This window comes from Mustela putorius, unplaced genomic scaffold (genome assembly GCF_011764305.1).
Source record: "Mustela putorius furo isolate JIRA1106 unplaced genomic scaffold, ASM1176430v1.1 tig00003834_pilon_pilon_pilon, whole genome shotgun sequence".
NCBI lineage: Eukaryota > Metazoa > Chordata > Mammalia > Carnivora > Mustelidae > Mustela > Mustela putorius.
Genome location: NW_025421987.1, coordinates 131,144,972 through 131,164,882, shown reverse-complemented (window position 1 = coordinate 131,164,882; position 19,911 = coordinate 131,144,972). Strand labels below are relative to the sequence as shown.

At 36.2% G+C, this 19,911-nt stretch overlaps 1 protein-coding gene across 48 annotated transcripts in view; it reads right to left on the bottom strand.

The window, feature by feature from the left end:
• The window catches only part of CLASP2 (cytoplasmic linker associated protein 2), a 185,862-nt gene that overhangs the window by 118,814 nt on the left and 47,137 nt on the right, over window positions 1–19,911 (bottom strand). For 39 of the 48 annotated variants that reach the window (XM_013046683.1, XM_013046688.1, XM_013046685.1 and 36 more), the window contains one exon: window positions 13,532–13,678. In XM_013046683.1, the coding sequence (XP_012902137.1) occupies window positions 13,532–13,678 (147 nt within the window). Of the gene's footprint in view, window positions 1–13,531; window positions 13,679–14,070; window positions 14,275–19,911 lie in introns of those variants that run through there. The other 9 variants (XM_004774180.3, XM_045089065.1, XM_004774183.3 and 6 more) reach the window with 4 other exon arrangements.

Below are 19,911 nucleotides of genomic sequence, written 5' to 3'. Positions count from 1 at the left end.
GTAGTTCTTAAACATTCAACACAGTACAGCTTTCTTTACACATTCATTAACTATAGTCTGTCACTTATATACCACTTCTTGCAAATAACTTTGTTATAGTAACAAGTGGAACCACTAGGTAAGCTTTGAGGAGGCAGCCACTGGTGGAGGAGACCTGTGCAAATGTACCAGAGCAGAGCCAAAAGACAACATCAATGTGCTCAAATGTGGAAGAAAGAACGTTTTACAGAGGAATGGGAAAGTGAAGGGGAGATCAATATGAAGAGTTATTACAGCTTACAGGCAGTTTACAAATGGTATCAAATGCAAATTAGAATGTTAATTCCAACACATTAACCCACCAGCCACAACACAATGTCAAACACCTTCAAGGGAATGCAAAGCTTCTGAGCAAATCCCGAATAAAGCCACGATAATGTACAATTGACTAAGAACATGCATAGGAAAGCCTAACTTTAAAAGTCACAATTCAGGGCGCCTGGGTGGCTCAGTGGGTTAAGCCGCTGCCTTCAGCTCGGGTCATGATCTCAGGTCCTGGGATCGAGTCCCACATCGGACTCTCTGCTCAGCAGGGAGTCTGCTTCCTCCTCTCTCTCTCTGCCTACTTGTGATTTCTCTCTGTCAAATAAATTAATTAAATCTTAAAAAAAAAAGTCACAATTCACTTTGATCATAATGCCTTAGTTTTATTACCCAGTGAGTTATGTCTTATAAGTAGGGACAAATAACCTAGGGGGGAGAGTAGATAGAATAGAAATTAAATGGCTTTTAAAAGTCCTGCAGAAGCTGCAGAGAAAAAAAGGCTACAAATACACTAAATGCAGCCTTATGACCAGTTCAGAAGCGACAATTAGGTCTCTAAACCTAGACATGGACATTACCAAATTTCACAAGAACTTGCATGGTTTTAAATAGTTGACCCCAATCTATCTCACTCTTACCTTTGAGAATCATTTTGTATAAGCAGAACTGCTGCTAATAGGAGCATACTGGATATTTGAATAGTGTAAAGACAGGACATGTTGAGGTTGGCCCTGCTTATCTATTATATGTACTACAAGTAAGCCTTTTTACAATCCTAGTTTGCTTAATGTTTCCCCTCCCCTTGGTTTTGATTTTGTGGCTAAGAAAAGTAGAAAAAGGATCTCTGCACAGGGGAATAATCTGCTGAATAGACTGTTCATTCTCACAAGTATTATTCCATTTTCTGATACAACTTTAAAGTTCACCTAAGAAATACTATAAAATACTTTTAGCACCAGGAAGGAGAATGAATACCATAGGCAGAGAGTCAAAACAAGTGATGGGCTCTAACGTTAAATACTACTGCAAGAAAAGGACAGTGAGTGCATACACAAAGCGGCGATGTATTTAAATAAAGTAAGTTTGAGAGCAGAAGCACTAGTAGAGGCTACAGGGCTGAAGGGATGAGCAATACTGGCTTCCAGCTTGACTAAAGCTCTTTTAAATATAACTGGGTTAATTATCACACTAGAAGATATTAATGGGCAAAAACACAACAGAACAGCTTTGTTCTGTTGCCTAACTACTCTAAAACAGAGGTCAGTAAATTTTTTCTGTAATGGGCCAAGCAGTATTTCAGACTTGTGGGCCATATGGTTTCCGATGCAATTACTCAACTCTGCCACTGTAGCATGAAAGCAGCCACAGACAACATGTAAATGAATGAGCAAGGCTGTATTCCAAAAAAGCTCTATTTATGGACACTAAAATTTGAATTTCATATAGTTTTCACATGTCATAAAGTATTATTCTTCTTCTGAATATTTTTAATCATTTAAAAATGTAAAAAAATTTCTAAGCTCATGCATAGAACAAAAACAAGAGTGTTGGCTGCATGTGGCCCATGACCCAATTTGCTGATCCCTGCTCTAGAACTCACCCTAAACTAGTATTCACTTGATGGGGGCCAGGGCTAGGGGTGGAGTGATTGAGATTAGAGGCTTCTGGCATTTATGAGATAGCATGGTTTCTAGTATGCTAGACTGACTAGGGTAGGTATTCTCAGAAATTACAAAATATTACTTAAAGGTTTAAGTATAAAGAGAAAATTCATTCTACTTAATCCTTAACAACTAATAAGATAAAGTATCAGATACAAAAGTGAATGAGACAAAGGGTAAAGCAATATGTTTCAGATATAGGAACAAGGAGAACAAGTCTTAGAACTGGAAAGGAGCAGCTTCTTCTTATGCTACAATAAAGAGACTAGCCTAAAGAGAAAAATAAATGATAAACATGAGGGGGTTATTATGGCTTAAATCCCAACAAAATTCATATAAAATCCATAATTCTTATTTTCTTTATTAACATATAATGTATTATTTGTCCCAGGGGTACAGGTCTGTGAATCATCAGGCCTACACATTTCACAGCACTCACCATAGCACATACTCTCCTCAATGTCCATCACCCAACCACCTTTACCCTACCCCCCACCCCTCAGCAACCCTCGTTTGTTTTGTGAGATTAAGAGTCTTCATGGTTTGTCTCCCTCCCAATCCCATCTTGTTTCATTTTTTCCCTTCCCTACCCTGCCTATCAAATTCCTCCTATCAGGGAGGTCATATGATAATTGCCTTTCTCTGATTAACTTATTTCGCTCAGCATAATATTCTCTAGTTCCATCCACATCGTTGCAAATGGCAAGATTTCATTTCTTTTGATGGCTGCATAGTATTCCATTGCAGATATACACCACCTCTTCTTTATCCATTCATCTGTTGATGGACATCCAGGTTCTTTCCATAGTCTGGCTATTGTGAACATTGCTGTTATAAACATTTGGATGCACGTGCCCCTTCGGATCACTACATTTATATCTTTAGGGTAAATACCCAGTAGTGCGACTGCTGGGTTGTAGGGTAGCTCTATTTTCAACTTTTTGAGGAACCTCCATGCTGTTTTCCAGAGTGGCTGTACCAGCTTGCATTCCCACCAACAGTGTAGGAGGGTTAAGCCCCATAATTTTTAAAGAGAATTAACCAATGAGAGCATTACCAGTGCTTCTGAAGACTGCTACCAAAAAACAGAGACAGTTTAAAGTAAGAGCCTTCTTTCAAGTAGGGCTGAATAAGATATGCACAGTGGCAACACAAGATTTTTATGCAAAAGAAGGAAGTATGTCAGGAGGCAGAACCCAGAGTTCAGTGCAGAACCAAGAACAGAGGAAAACACTGGTTTAGAGAACCACACCCAAAAAGAGAATGAAAGATTCATCAAAGAAACATTTACCATCCCTGAAGTAAGGGAACCTTACAACAGGTTCCTGTTGGATTTGAGAACTGCTATGTCAGTGAATGTTCCTCCCTTTCTTTTTTTTAAATTTATTTTTAAAAAATGATCTTATTTATTTATTTGTCACAGAGAGAGTGAGAGAGAGAGCACAAGTCGGGGAGCGGCAGGTAGAGGGAGAAGCAGGCTACCCACTGAGCAAGGAGCCTGATGCAGGACTCAATCCCAGGACCCTGGGATCATGACCCAAGTCGGAGGCATTCACTTAACCCACTGAGCCATCACACATCATTTAAAAAAAAAAAAAAAAAAAGATTTTATTTATTTGAGAGAGAGAGACAGAGAGTGAGCAAGCTCTGGTGCAGGAGACAGGCAGAGGGAAAGGGAGAAGCAGGCTCCCTATAGGAAGCCTGATGAAGGAATCTGGAATCATGACCTGAGCCAATGCTTAATCAACTGAACCACCCAGGCACCCTTATTCCTCCCCTTCTTGAATGGAATGCCTATTATGGATACTCTGTCCTGATACCACCATTGTATACTGAGCATTTGGGGTGCAAGTAAGATATCTTTTTAGTTCATTAGCCTCTGGATGGAGAGCAGGCACACCAGAGAATTCTTGCATGTGACCCGATGTAGACTACAAGATCATGGACTTTGAACCTGATGCTTTAAGTGAGTGGAAACTTCTGAGAAATGTTTCTGAGTATATCTTGTATGTGAAAGGCATGTGAATTTTGTGGTCAGAGGACAAACTGCAATAGGTTGTTTAGAAGTATGGTGGTAACAAATCCTCACATTCTTCAATGCTCCTTTCAAAATGTGACTTTGCAACTCTTCCCATCCAAGAGTGGATTCCCCAGCCAACAGGTAGGGAGGGGTAACCTGAGATTCTTGAGTTGAGACAGGACCTAGGAAAGGCTGGAGGGGTCCCTGATTCCCCAGTTTTGAGCAGGATTAATATCTGAAGAAAAGCTTCCACAATCCCCAGTTTAGGCCTGAAGAACTCCCTTCAAACAATGAGTTCACAAAGTTCAAATACACAAGGCAAACCATTATGAACTAAGAGTCACAGGTAACAAATAACAGATTTAGCACTATAGATATTGTCCAGTTATAGACTACAAAATGTACATGAATATAACATTTAAAGAAATAATACAGACAGAATTACAAAGATACCAATCAACAAAAGACATCAGGAACAAACAGATGAATTTGGGGGAGGAAGTACCTGACCCACCAGCTATTAAGATTTATAAAGCTAATTATGACAATGTGATATTAGTGCAGGAACAGACCAATTAACCAAATGAACAAAATAGAGACTTCAAAAAATGGTCCACAAATATTATAAAACTTTGATACATGACAAAGAAGTGATTCAGATCAATGTTGAAAGTAGAAACTATGAAAATAATAATGTCATAAAATTCAACAAAATGCTGAGATAAAGGTTTATCAAGAAAAAAGGCACTTCCTTACTAAATATTAAAACTTACAGTAGACATTTTTATTCCCTTGGGAGATGGTAGTTATCCAAATTCAAATAAAATATTCAACCACATACTCCAAAACCACATACTCCAAAAACTAGAGACCAAAAAGAAGAGCAAATAAAATTACCCATAGCACATACTTAAAATACAACTAAGAGAAGACTAATAACACTTCGAACTTCAGTTTACAAGTAAATAGGGGAAAATATGACATCCAAGGCCAGCAATGTCAACTACAGAGTCCTCACAGAAAAATCAGAGGAAACTGTATGGAGGACGAAGATCCTGATAGTGGTGGAATGCAGACCTCTACTAAGATTCCCCCCAAAACCCCCAGGTAAGTAGCACTTAGAAAGGAGAGCTATCCCTTTGAAGCCTGGTGGATAAAGGAAAGGGAGAAAGAAAAAATGACTCTACTGTAATAAGATGCTACTGCAGAATTAGAAGCAGAAAGCCCCTCAGGTATCATTTAATAAAGAAGCTGCCATTTCATTATACCAACAAAAGAGGGCATTCTTGAATGAAAAAACTAAAAATTCTTCCTGGCCTCAAAGAATCACTTGTAAAAAAATTCTTAGGATTAAAAAAAAGAAAAAAAATTCTTAGGATACTTCAGGAAATTTGAATACAGAATGGAAGAGCTTGAAAGGACGTTGAGCATATAGTATAAAAATTTACAAAGAATAGGGACATCTGGGTGGTTCAGTCAGTTAAGCATCTGCCTTTGACTCAGGTCATGATCTTAGGGTCCTGGGATGGGAGTCCCACACTGAGCTCCCTGCTCAGTGGGAAACCTGCTTCTCCCTCTTCCCTCTGCCTGCCTCTCCCCCTGCTTGTGCTCTCTTCTCTCTGACAAGTAAATAAATAAAATCTTAAAAAAAAAAATTTATAAAAAATACAAGGGCCAGAAGGAACAAGTTAAATAATATCACAAAGAAATCAGACAAATCCAAAACCTAGACCATCTAAGACAACTGGCCTAGACTCTTCAAAAAATGTATCAATGTTACGGGTATAAAAGTTGGTAATGTGACTGTTTTATACACATTATGGAACCTTCTTGCATATGATAATGATATTATGGATATAATGCAGCATACTTTAAAGTCTTAGGAGGAGCATATTAAATATTTATGGCTGGAATGTCATAACGTCTATAACTTTCCAATTGCTGAGATAAAAAAAGAATGGGTGTGGGAATGTATTTATACAGAGAGTTAAAACAAATATGGCAAACACTAGTTATTCAATCTAGGTATGAGTGTTCACTGCATTGTCAACTTGGTTATATCCTCAAAATTTTTCTTAGTAAGAAGTTTGGGAAACCATGCACTATAAAACTAAAGTAGGTACAGAGATATAGATCTGGAAAACAAGAAAAGAAACTACAGAAAAGAACTGAAATACATACAACAGTACTCATTAAACGAAGTAAAGAATGTTTTCTTTAATTGCATGGACATTAATTTGCCATGCATTAAGAACATAAATTAAAAGGATATATTGTTACTTTATATAAAAATAAACTCCAGATATATTGAACAAATTAAATGTAAAATAATGTTTTTGAATAAACTGGAAAACATTTGCATAGCCTTGGGACTGGACAATAGTCCTTTTTATTCAGGACAGGAAATTTGGAAGTCATAATGAACAGAACAGATATTACCAGAACAGAACCGTGGTTACCTACCACAACAAAAACTTTTAAGATTTGATGTAAAATGCCACAGACAAAGGAGACACTGAGGAAATATTTAAGACTTTTAACAAAAGAATCAAAAATCTGAACATTTAAAAGACTGTAACAGACTGATGGCAAGATAAAACAGCCCAATTAAAAGATGGGAAAGGAACAACAACATGTAATTTGCAGAAGAGGATATGCTCACTTAATTAATGAATTTAAATATTCTGAACCTCAACAGAATAAAAACTCTAGGAAGGCAGGGTCTTTTTTTTTTTTTTCTTTCCCGGTTCACTGACATTTCCATAGGTTACAAAAGCAGGAACATGCTAAAAGCTTTCAGAAAACATTCATTAGCTGTTGGTCAGATGGATAGGTGGATGGAAAAGTGCAAATTAAAACCAAAAAAGCACAATTCTTCACCTATCAAAATGAGAGCAATTAACAAGGCTGTTACATTCAATGCTGGAAAAGGGAAAATAATGTCTTGAATAAAAACACACCCAATCTTTAATTGAACACTGGGAGGAATCTATTCGACAGATCAGAAGCACCAGAATTCCAAGTATAATAAGTACAATGGAGATCAGCATTCTTCGTAATGGCATAAAACTGTAGACAACATGAATGACCCTGACTTGTGAAAAGTTTATTACATCCTGTTATATCAATAATGTGGGATACATATGGCTATCAAAAGGATGTGAGAGCTATCATTATTGATGCTGAAGAATGAATGTTCTGTGAAAAAAAGGAAGCTGCAAAGTGTTTTACTAGTGTGTTTAGTATGGGCAAAAATAAAATCTAATCTGAGTACCTACATAAATGAATATGGAGTAAAATGTGGAAGGATACATATCAAACCTGTTCAATTACTTGAATTTTCCCACTTTGAAACTAAAGTTAAGATAGAGAGCACCAGGGGTGCCTGGGTGGCGCAGGCAGCTGACTGACTGACTCTTGATTTTGGCTCAGGTCATGATCTCAGGGTCCTGGGATTGAGCCCTGTGTTGGCCTCTGCAATTAGTGGGGAGTCCACTTGAGGATTTCTCCCCCTGTCCCTCTGCCTTCCTTCACCCCAATCTCTCTCAAATAAATAAGTCTTAAAAAGAAAAAAAAAAAAAGCACCAGAGCTTCTTATGATGGATAGTGAAAGATGTGGCATTCATTATAATTTAACAGAGAAAGGCTATTGGCCAATCCCTAATTTCTAAATGTCAATAATAGTGTTTTGATATATAGGATAAAAGTATGTATCACATATTTTTGGATAGGAGATGACCCAGTACTGGATAGGAGATGACCCAGAGATGATCAAAGAAAAAGCCTCTGGCCAAGCACTGGGTTCTTGTTTCATCTCTGTTTGTAACTTTCTTATCTTAGATACATCATTTAACTCTCCAAGGGCTCAGTCTCTTCACCTGAATTAGGGCCAGATAATCTTTAAGATTAAAGGGCTAAAACATTCTGGTTTAGTATCTTTCCTTACATTAGGAGAAGAAGAGAAGAAAACAAACAAAACAAAATGCACAAACAGAAAACTCATTTGGTTTTATATAAAGTTCAAAAGCAAGAAATTGAGGTTTACCGGTTAAAAATTTGATTTCCAAGATTAAACACTAAATTATCTGAAATTTCTTTTATTAAATATATACTGATTCTCAAGATCTTTACTTTTTTATTTTATTATTATTTTTTTAAAAAAAGATTTTATTTATTTATTTGACAAAAAGAGATCACAAGTAGGCAGAGAGGCAGGCAGAGAGAGAGAGAGGGGGAGAAGCAGGCATCCCCCTGAGCACAGAGCCCGATGCGGGGCTTGATCCCAGGACCCTGAGATCATGACCCGAGCCAAAGGCCGAGGCCCTAACCCACTGAGCCACCCAGGTGCCCCTGATCTTTACTTTTTTAAAAAAAGATTTTATTTATGTATTTGAGAGAGAGTACTCGTGCATGCACAAGCAGGAGGAGGGGTAGAGGGAAAGGAAGAAGCAGACGCCCTGCCAATCATGATCTGAGCCATAGGCAGATGCTTAACTGACTGAGCCATCCAGGTGACCTTTATTTCTTTTAAAGAAAAAAAAAAATCAACTTTTTTGTTTACAAGAGGGGAAAAAAATGTGAATGATTAGCATGGAAAATAGATATTTGGACATTCTTAATAAAATCTTATGTCAGACATAAATGAAGTAATACAAATATATCAAAAAGATGACTAAGTACTCCTGGATTTGAAAACACAGTAGTTACTTAATTATAAGAATTAAAACTATTTTAAAGCAGTTTTTGACATTAGATGAAAACCACAGAGAGAAAATGCTGTCTACCTGACTGAATGAGCAAGTGAGGGAAAACAACAGAACTCTGAGAACTAATGATTTAGCCAACGACGTGTCTCCATATAAGCCTCAGTAAAAAACTAATCTCAAAATCTGGTACAAATTACAAACAATAACAATTATATTACCATCTAATTCAATCTCTGTATTTGAAAAAGAATAGCAGTCAAAGTTATTGGTACAGGAGGGTGATTTCAACAAGAAAATACTAAAAAGCATTTCTACTTAAAACGACAAAACTTCAAGTTGCTTTATTTTCAAATGTTCTATTTTAATGAGAATCATACTAATTGAGCTTTAAGATGGATTTATGGATGTTGAAAGGTAGTGATCATTACTGTAGATTATAATCTCAGAGCTAAAGATCTAGAATACTTATTTACTCGGTGAAATTAGAGTGCATAGCATTATAGACAAGTACTTTCTGTGCTTAGTACACTTATTAGATGCACGACCCTGTGCAAGTTAACTTCTCCAAACTTTAGTTTGCTAATCAATAAAATTAGGATAATAAAGTACCTAACTATAGGGGTTCTGATTTAAATGAGAGAATATATGTGAGAACACTCAAACATTTTTTTAAAAAAATTATTACCTAAAATACTCTAGAGATAGAAATATACATTTTTAGTCACTGGAGACAGAGATGGGGGGCTGGGAGGAAGAGAGAGCACACAAGCAGGGGAAAGGAGCAGGAGAGAGAGGGAGAAGCAGGCACTTCACTCAGCTTGGGGGCCTGATGCAGGGCTCAATCCCAGGACCCCAAGATCATGAAATGAGCTGAAGGCAGACACTCAACCATTAGAGCCACCCAGGTGTCCCTAGAGATATAAATATTTTAAGCAAACAGGTACCTTCAGCAATTATATTCTAGACCATTAAGCCAAAAGAAAAGAAAGCGTGTTTACCTTAATTCCTGTTATGAAGTTATAAATGTTATTAGAAAATTCATTTTATCCTTACTCTAATTAGTAAAGCACAAAGGTAACACTTTTGACACCAACATAATATGGATTTTAATGGCAATAACGTACTGGTATGGAGTAACCCACAATCCTTTTTATTGATCCTCCCTGACTTAAAGGCCAAACAATTACAATATAAGTAGAACAGGTTGGCACGAGGAGCCAAAGAACAATGAAAAACTAACACACACTAAAGATTAAACACAGGTCTACTGGCTTTAATTAACTGGATAGGATACTTTGCTAAAAATGGCATGCATCTCTTTAATCTTAACATACATCTCTGGGAGAAATAAATTAAACTCCCAAACTATAAAAGTAGATTCAGTCAGGATTCCAAAGAAGTTCACTTTATTTTTATTTTGGTAATCTTACCTGAAAATGTATTTGCTAAACTCAGTGGACTGCAATGGGCTTCAATGAATATATACATACCACTCCCCTATCTACCATATTACTTTAATAAGGAACTACTCATACCTATCTGTATATTATATACCTAGGAGTAGCAAATGAAATGACTAGACTGAATCCCCATTGTTTCAGAAGCAGAATAGTTATACTGAAAGACAGGGCAACCCAACCTTCAAGTATTTCAAAGTATCAGGTTAACAAATAATTCATCTTCTTTGCTTAAGTTACAAAGAGGCAGATTTTCATGCAATATAAAATAGAATTAATTTATTCAGAACTGAATTTGGCTTATAACCTTCTTGGAGGACACTATGCCAAACTGAAAGAATAACTGTATCTTTTAATTCAGTAAGCTTGAGAAATTTATTCCAAGGAAATGACTGGAGGAGATGTGCAAAAAGATGTATGTAAAAGGATAATGGAATTGTTTATAACAGCAAAAAATACTAGATATTATTTAGCTACGAATAGTTTTTAATTAATAACTTAAGATAATGAGAAAATGCTCCAGGTAAAATACTAGTAAGAGAAAAGGTATACAAAACAATTTAATGGTGCCAATTCTGTCCTCCTAAGACAACATGTCTGTATAAAAATTATTGGAGGGGCGCCTGGGTGGCTCAGTGGATTAAAGCCTCTGCTTTCAGCTCAGGTCATGATCCCAGGGTCCTGGGATCGAGCCCCACATCGGGCTCTCTGCTCAGCGGGGAGCCTACTTCCCCTGCTCTCTCTGCCTGCCTCTCTGCCTACTTGTGATCTCTGTCAAATAAATAGATAAAAATCTTTAAAAAAAAATTATTGGAAAAGTAATTATGAAAGCAATTAGAATTACATCATAATTTATCAGTTGATTATACCCACATGTAGTGGTACTGTAGATAGTTTCTGTTCCAAATTTTAATTCATGCACACACATTATTTTAATCATATGTTTAATAGTCATCTATCAGGAATATAATAAAAGGGACTGCTATGCTTGAATAGTAAATTGAACTATATGCCAACGTTCCTTCTCCAGGATTCTACAACTTCAAGAAAACTTTCTGTAACTAATTTAAAAATCAATAAGCCTGTGCCAAGAACAGAAAATCTACAGCTAAATTTTTAAAGGACTGAGAGCCAAGAAAGGCATTAATTTCTGAAGCAGTATCAATATCCTCTAGCCAGTAGCTCTTTTCTTAGATAGAAAAATAGGTAGTGAACCTAAACAAGCTGTGGCAAACAAAAGCAAAAAACAAAAATTGCAGAATGAATCTGCAATTGCTAAAAGAAGAAGGATGAGGGAGAGGGTAAGAAGGAATGAAGGACTCACCCTTATTTTTTTTTCTAAAAGAGCTGCTGCTTAGATGGATGATACAATCTGTATTAGTGATTAATGCCTACGATCACAAAAGCTACCTAATATTTTCATATCTGGTAGGACAACAAACCAGAGAAGGTGAGGTGCCATAAAGAAAATCTTTCTTTAAAAAGAATATCAGATTTTAGGGCACCTGGGTGGCTCAGTGGGTTAAAGCCACTGCCTTCAGCTCAGGTCATGATCCCAGGGTCCTGGGATCGAGTCCCATATCGGGTTCTCTGCACAGCGGGGAACCTGCTTCCTCCTCCTCCTCTCTCTCTCTCTCTGCCTGCCTCTCTGCCTACTTGTGATCTCTGTCTGTCAAATAAATAAATAAATAAAAATCTTAAAAAAAAAAAAAAGAGTATCAGATTTTATCAATTCAGTTAACCTCAAAATTAAGTGAGCTTTGGTAGGTAAACTACAATCTCAATTTTCATCTAAGAAAGGGGAAAAAAACATGAAATACAGAGCTAATACACACCAATGGCTCAGATTTACAAAAATATTATATATTATCACCATGTATTTCAAATATTAATTCATTTTAAGTTAATTAAGACATTTCATGAAATAAATATCATGTATGTCAGAAATCTCTAATTCAAAAATCAAGACAAAAAAATTTCCCTTGCAGTAATTCGAGGTAGCCATTTGTTAGAAAAGAAAGAAACCATAGAATATCATACTTTTTTACCAGAGATAAGAATGCATAATAGAAAATACCATGTAATAGGATATGATAACTAACATTTGGATAAGAATATATTCCTATAACTGCAAAACAAAAATAAGATACCAAAATGTAAATTACTCAAAATACCCAGATAAATCAGTAAGGCATTTCTATTTCACAATATTTACCTATTTTTATGTATATGAATCTATGTAAATATTTGTATATGTTTACATATACATATGTAAGTGTGTATATATATCATACCATCTTTCTTGAGAGTTATATGGCACACAAAAAATAGTTAAAATGAAATATTTATGGTATTTTTCCTGCATTTAGAATACATATGACTTGAAATGAATGTTCAGTGGTATAGAAAGATCAAGAGAACACAACTTACAGGACCTGGTCAAAATATACAGTTTATTTTTCTTTCCTTTATGCTTTTAAAAAAAGAGATATAGATAAAAGGAAGAAAAGCAAAAATTCTGAAGACGATTTTCCTATCAATTATAAACAAGGAAAAATCTGTTTTCCCAAGTTACAACTAAAACACACCCAACACAGACACGAAAGAGAGAAAGAAAAAGAGAAAGAAGCTAATGTCCTTTTAGCATTAATACTTGCTTATTCTAATAGGATTTATTTTGTCAGAAAGACCTGCAGAAATTAGCACCTGAAAAGTACTCAAGGCTTTCTTATCAGAATATAAAAAAAACCATAAAAATTTTTAAAAGATTAACAATATGCTAGAAGCAGTTCTAATGTGATCAAAGAATGTACTATGTGTTGTATAACTTCACAAAAACTGTTTTTTCCTACTTATTATTATCTAATTTAGAAACCATTTTTAAGGCAATTTTACTTGACCACCACCCATTTCCCATTGTGACAAATGATTCAATATCCAGTATCTTCAACCATTTTTTCAACACTGAAGTATTCAAGACTTACTACTAGATAAATTTATAGAAATGTTACATAAATCAGTATTTCTTTAACAACTACAGCACCTGAAAATTAATAGCCAAATTCTGAAAAACCTGCTCGGTCCTTAAAAACAAAAACACCCCCCCTCCAAATCCCAAAACGTCCTTAAATATCTCCCTTTAAAAATGACATCTGAAAAATGAATACTCTTAAGACTACACTAATCCACAGGAAACAGAAATACACAGTATTTTGAAAACATTTCTGAAAAGGCAGCATATTCTTCTGTGTGTTGCAACAGACTCTCCAGATCTGCAATCATGCTGCAGTCATGAATAAACATATTCCTCTGAAGTTCTAAGTATGTGTGTCCATATCAAGGGCATGAGGCATGCACATCAGATTTGAAATGGATTTACATTACCTCCAACCTTAGGGCCACCTGCTGAACCAGGCTTCCTTGCACTGTTGACAGGATTTCCGGATGTTTTAGGTGCAGGAACCTTGAAGGCTGAAGCAGTTGATGATGGCCTATTTCCATCCACTGATTCTTCATCATCAAAGCTTTTATCTACACAAAGCATTAGAAAAACGTATTTTAAGAGATCTAAGCTTTGTTCCATTTTCCATAAGACTCAAAATCAAATAAAACCATATATAAAATCATTATTTTCTAAGACATAATCCAAAATAAAGCTCCTTTGAATAAGCTTTTATATATTGGTTAACACCATATAAAATAACCGAGTATAATTTAAAATTTGACTGGAGTATTATCCTGTTTTTTTTTTACCTATGTATCAAGTCAAAACTTAAAACCAAATATATTAACTCTAAGGATAGTAAAAAGCATTTTCATTTTTTTTTTTTGCTACTCATATGAGCATTTTCTGCCAGCTCCTCCCATAGTATATCTTTCAGCACACCCTGCCTTATTCCTTACACCCAGATCCTGCAACTTACAATCACAGATCCGTTTGCAAATCAGTCGCCTCATTCCTCTGAAAGCTCTTAATTTCCCTCACCGTAGGATGCTCCCTATGGTTCACATGGCCAAATACAGTAGATTCGGTACTAATCAAAGATTCTATCAAAAATAGACTGAAACAACCACACAACCACCACTAAGGTTTGTGCCGGCATTTTTCTTTCTCTTCCCTGCCCTAGGTGCTGTAACAGCCAATCAGCTACAAGGTGACATCATCTTATGGCAGCTACTGCCAGATGAAAGGTAAAAATTCTCCATGTATTTAAAAAATTATCCATGCAGCTGTAATCCTTATTCTTTACCTAAATTCCAAAGGCTTTTAATACAAAGGTTTATAAACCCAAGTTTGTTTTCTCTTATGTATTTTACATGAAAATTAATACAAATATAAAATAAGGTTTTATGCAATATTCATTCTGCTGTGGTGCTTATTATTGCATCAGTAAAACATGGAATATCATAGTGCTCATTACTGTGCATAATTAGCTCTGTAATCTTACAATCTGCTGTTTATTTAGGGCACAGAAACCAAACCAAACAATTTGCTTTCATAAATGATTCTAAAATATTCTACCCAAAGCTCCTTTCAAAATATTTATTAATGACCACACTAGTATCATCTCCTTGTATAAAATGGAACCCTCCACCTACCACACACACACAAAAAAAACGCAAACTATGCATTTACTCGTCGGAGAAGATGGTTTTCTCTAGGACCCTGCACAAACCAACCAAGACAAACAAGATGGGCGAGGCTGAGAAGCAGATTTACCACAGGCTTCGGATCAATGTCAGAATCTTTTCCTCTCAACCTGCTCCCCCTTACCTATGCAAATACCCAAATCAACTAGAATGAAATCAGTACTACAAAGGGATACTTCCAACTACTGAATATATTTTAAAGAAGATATACCAAATAAGTGGTAAGACTTTTATTTGGAAAGAAAGAAAATCAAACAGACACACCAATATAAAGCCACACGCAATTTCAGCAAGTGTTTTCTTTTTTCTTAAATAGCAGAATTTATAAGAAAAAAGTACCTTCAAGTTAAAAGACATTTTTTCCCCATTTTTTAGCATATTATTATTAGGGAGCCAGACCAGATCAGTTAAAATCTATGTTCTATATATGTTTGCTCTGTTAAAAACACTAACACAATCCCAAATAAACTTTTCTGCCACCACCATGTAAAAAATATATATATAGTTAAGAGAGACACAGTAGACACACAAATCCACAGAAAGACAGGTACTGAAACACCAAGTAGCCAGAAGTTCCCATGGAAACAGTGTTCTGTTCCTACACACACAAGAAATAAAGAGTACATGTCTCTACCACTTAAAAAAATTTAACTCTTAACACTCCCAAACTACTGGGAAATTAAATTTTAACTTTTTATCAAAATAAGGGAGATGAAAGTATATAAATCATAAGTATGCAGCTCAATGAATTTTCACAAAACAAACATGGCAGTGTAATATCAGCATCCTATACACACCCTCACTGACCTCCCCCAAATCAATTTTTCCTATCAGAGCCAACTAACCAGTCTTGACTTCTAACTCCATAATTGGCTCTGCCCATTCTTGAGCCTTATATGAAAGGAAACATATAATATCCACTCTGGTATCTAGGTTCTTCTCACATAGTACGTTTGAAGATTCACTTTCATTGCTTATAGTTATCCAGTGTACCACAATTTAGCAATATCCATTCTGCTGATGATAGATCTTTGAGTTGTTGCCAGTTTGAAATTATTATAAAACAGTCTCCCTAAGAGGTAAGCAAACAAAGTTGAAGAGTTCTATGACTTTTTTTTTTTTTTAAAGATTTTAAAAATTTCTTTTATTTGACAGAGAGACAGAGATCACAAGTAGGCAGAGAGAGGAGGAAGCAGGCTCCCCGCGGAGCAGAGAGCCGGATGGGGACTCGATCCCAGGACCCTGAGATCATCACCTGAGCCAAAGGCAGAGGCTTAACCCACTGAGCAGCCCAGGTGCCCCGAGTTCTAAGACTCTGAAGCATTATTGTGGAAGTGGGAAACACATTATTTTGGATCGAGTAAGTCAAATATATATATATTGTCACCTCTAGGACAAGCAGTACTGGACCAGCAACTGAACATCACCTGGCAGTTTCTTAAAAATGCAAATTCTCCAGCCCCAAGAGAAATCCAATGAGTCAGAAACTCTGGAGATGGGGGCCCAGCATTCTGTGTATTAACAAACCTTCCCAGCAACTTTGATGCATGGTCAAGTTTAAGAGCCACTGCTCAACAGCAGGAGTTGGCAAATTTTTTTTTTTCTATAAAGAACTACAGAGTAAATATTTTAGGCTTTGTAAACCATACATGTGGTTTCTCTCTGCAGCTACTCAATTATGCCATTGTAGTGCCAAGGCAGTGATACATGATATGTAAACAAATGGGTGTGGCTGCGTCTCAATAAAATTTTATGTCCATCAGGAGGGTACTGGATTTAGCTTGCAAGGAACAGTTTGCCAATCCCTGCTCTAGAGTAACCACTAAAATAAGAGTAACTGTATATAGGGATGCCTGGGTGGCTTAATTTGTTAAGCACCTGCCTTTGGCTCAGGTCATGATCCCAGGGTCCTGGGACTGAGACCCATATCAGGCTCCTTGCTAAGCAGGGAGCCTGCTTCTCAATCTGCCTACTGCTGTGCTCTTCTCTCCGACAAAGAAATAACAATCTTTTAAAAAAGAGAGTAACTGTATACATAAAACTACAAGTACAAGATAGATTTTAAAATCTGATTAACTGAAAAGAACCAGGAAGGGGACAAAAAGGACTGAAACAAGTGGATGAAATAGAAATAGAAGGCAAAGGGGCAAAAATGACGCCAAATATATCAGTAACTACCTTAAAAAGTAAATGAACTAAATATTCCAAGTAAAAGACCAATATTGAGTTTTTAAAAATAGGTTGCTTAAATGAGATACACTTTACAAAGTCACATAAAGGTAAAATGACAAACTGGCAAAAACCAATCAACAGAAAGTAGATGCAGCTATTTTAATTTCAAAACAGTTTGAAGAAGAATTACTAGAGACAGAGACACTCTTAATAATGACAAAGGGGGTCAATCCAACAGGGAAAAATCAGAACCCTAAATTTTTATGTACCCAGTAACAAAGCTTAAAAAACATATAACAAAAAAGGACTTATCTACAGAGTGGAAAAAATTCTTACCACTTCCAATAATGTTATATCTTTTCTTGACGACAAGCTAATTTATAACATGAATTCATCACCACAAGTCCCCCAAATTAAAAATGTTTTGTAATTTATAGAGATTATAAATATTCTAGGCTTAAAAATATTTTAATTATAAAATATTCAGGCCACATCAATTATATTTCTTATCATACAGCATTTCCTGAAATAATACTTTTAAGAGTGAACTAGAAATTGGACTGAAAGTGAGCAGAAACATTGTCTTATTTATCCTTTAACCCCATTACCTAGAAAAATCCCAGGATAAGTATCATAGTTAACTCTCTTCCTGCTTCCCACCTTTGCCCTTTTGAGCTTGTTTTCTACATCATGTCCTGTGTTGAACAAAGTCACCTAACACCATTGCTCAAAATCCTCTTATGACTCCATAAAAAGGCCTACCAGTACTTCAGTATCTCCAAGATCTTAGATACCATGTAGCTCTCTCCAACGTGATCCAACTTGCTGCTCTCCATCTTTTGCTCCAATGCAGCCCCACCAGTCTCATTGCTGAGACTCCCATGAGGGCCTCTGCACTTTTCCCCTTTGCCTAGAATGCTCTTCCCTTCATAGCCACCCTGTTTATTCACCAATTTCAGATCTTTATTCTCCTATCACCGTCTCAGTGACGTCTTCTCTGGATACTGAAATTATAACATTTCCAACATCCTGACACTACTGATCCATCCCTATACCTCCCTGCTTCCTTTATCTCCTTAGCACTTACCACCTATATATTTTACCTTGCTTATTATCTGACTCTTCCCACTGAAATGTATTATCTATTGTCTCTTTTGTCCACTGCCGTAACTCTGACATGTGGAACAATGCTTAGGACCCATTTCACAGTAGGGAGACCTTCAGTCTCCAGGTTATTGAAACAAAACTCCAAAGGCAAACAACTATAAATTCTGAATAGAATAGACATTAAAAAAAAAAAAAAACCACCAAAAAAACCAACTTTAAAACAATTAAGTATCTGACAAAATAGTATGAAATGGGGAACAGAATCAGTACTTTGAATTTCTATTCTGAAGGCCTCATAAGGTAAAGGGAATAGAATTTGAATCCCACATAAAAAAGATACAGAGTCTAAAGGAGATTCCTCCCACTGAATGCTGGTATACCAAAGAACAATGCTATCAAGGTTAAAGTGAACTGTAAGTAAGCCCTTCTCTTTTTCTTTTTTTTATTGGCCCTTCTCTTCTTATGGCCTTTCATTCTTCTTCTCAAAAGAAAGCACCAGACAAGTAAATCAAAAGGAGTACTTGATTAAGGTCAACTGCTTGAAAAGTCAAGATACTCAAGCCCTTGGAACTTAGTAGGCTCACACTAGTAGTATTCCTACTCCCATGCAACAGCCAAGGCAAATGCAAAATTTTCCTGGAATAAAAGACTCTGGACTCATATTATGTGCATGACAGGGAACAAGACACCATAAGCAAGAATAAACAGAAACAGATGATAGGAAGAAATCCACTAAAAATCCTAGAATTATCGAGCATAGACTATAAAGGCTTTACTAGACAAGGTTGAAAATAATTTCAGGGATCAGAAAATTTAAAGAGTGACAGATTTTTAAATATTTCTTTATCGGGGCGGGGGCAAGAATATATGCACATGAGCAGAGGAGGGGCAAAGGGAGAGGGAGAGAGAATCCTCAAGCACGCTTCCTGTTGAACACGGAGACCAATGCAGGGCCCAATCCCGGGACCATGAGATCATGACCTGAGCCAAAATCAGAAGTCAGACATTCAACAGACTAAGCTACCCAGGCGCCCCCCAAAGTTTCAGATTTTTAAAAAACAACCAAACAGAACTTCTAGAAATAAAATAAATGAAATTTAAATTCAGTGGGCAGGCATGACAGATTAGATACAGCTCAAGTGAACTGGAAGATAAATCAGAAAAAAAATCACCTGGAATACTTTTAGTAGGTACTTTAATATTTACTGAATAAAAAGGATTAAATATAGAAAGCATGATTACACTGACACCTTTGTTCTTATTCCAATGTTTCAAAAAGAAATTACTATGGTTTGGTGCAGAAAATGAACAAGATGAACTTATTAAAAAGTGCTAAAGGATAAAAATTAATAAAGAGGCAAGCTGTATGTGTTATGTGTGTGATGGAAATGGAAAAGAAGGAGAAAAAAAGGAGAGTGGCTGGTAAGAGTAGGAGAAAAAGATGGAGATAACAGATGGGGAGGAAGAAGCAATGGTGACAGAATGCAGGAGGAGATGGAAATAAAGAGGGAAATGGAGGAGAAGGGAAGAAGAGAGATGGAGGAAGAGTGTGGGATAGGGCAGATGTTAAGAAATAAAAAGAAGCCCAAGTAGAAGGTATATGAGTACCTTTTGTTGCATTCATATACTAGTGGCACACTGTTCTCAGCAAGCACTGAGAAATGACTGGCCCACAATCTCTTATCTGCAATGCCGGAAAGCCAGTAAATTCTAAGAGTACAGCTTTAGCATGTTTTATCTTTTTTTTTTAAACTCCGGCGTAGTTAACATACAGTGTTATATTAGTTTCAGGTGTACAATATAGTGATTCAATAATTCTATCCATTATTCAGTAC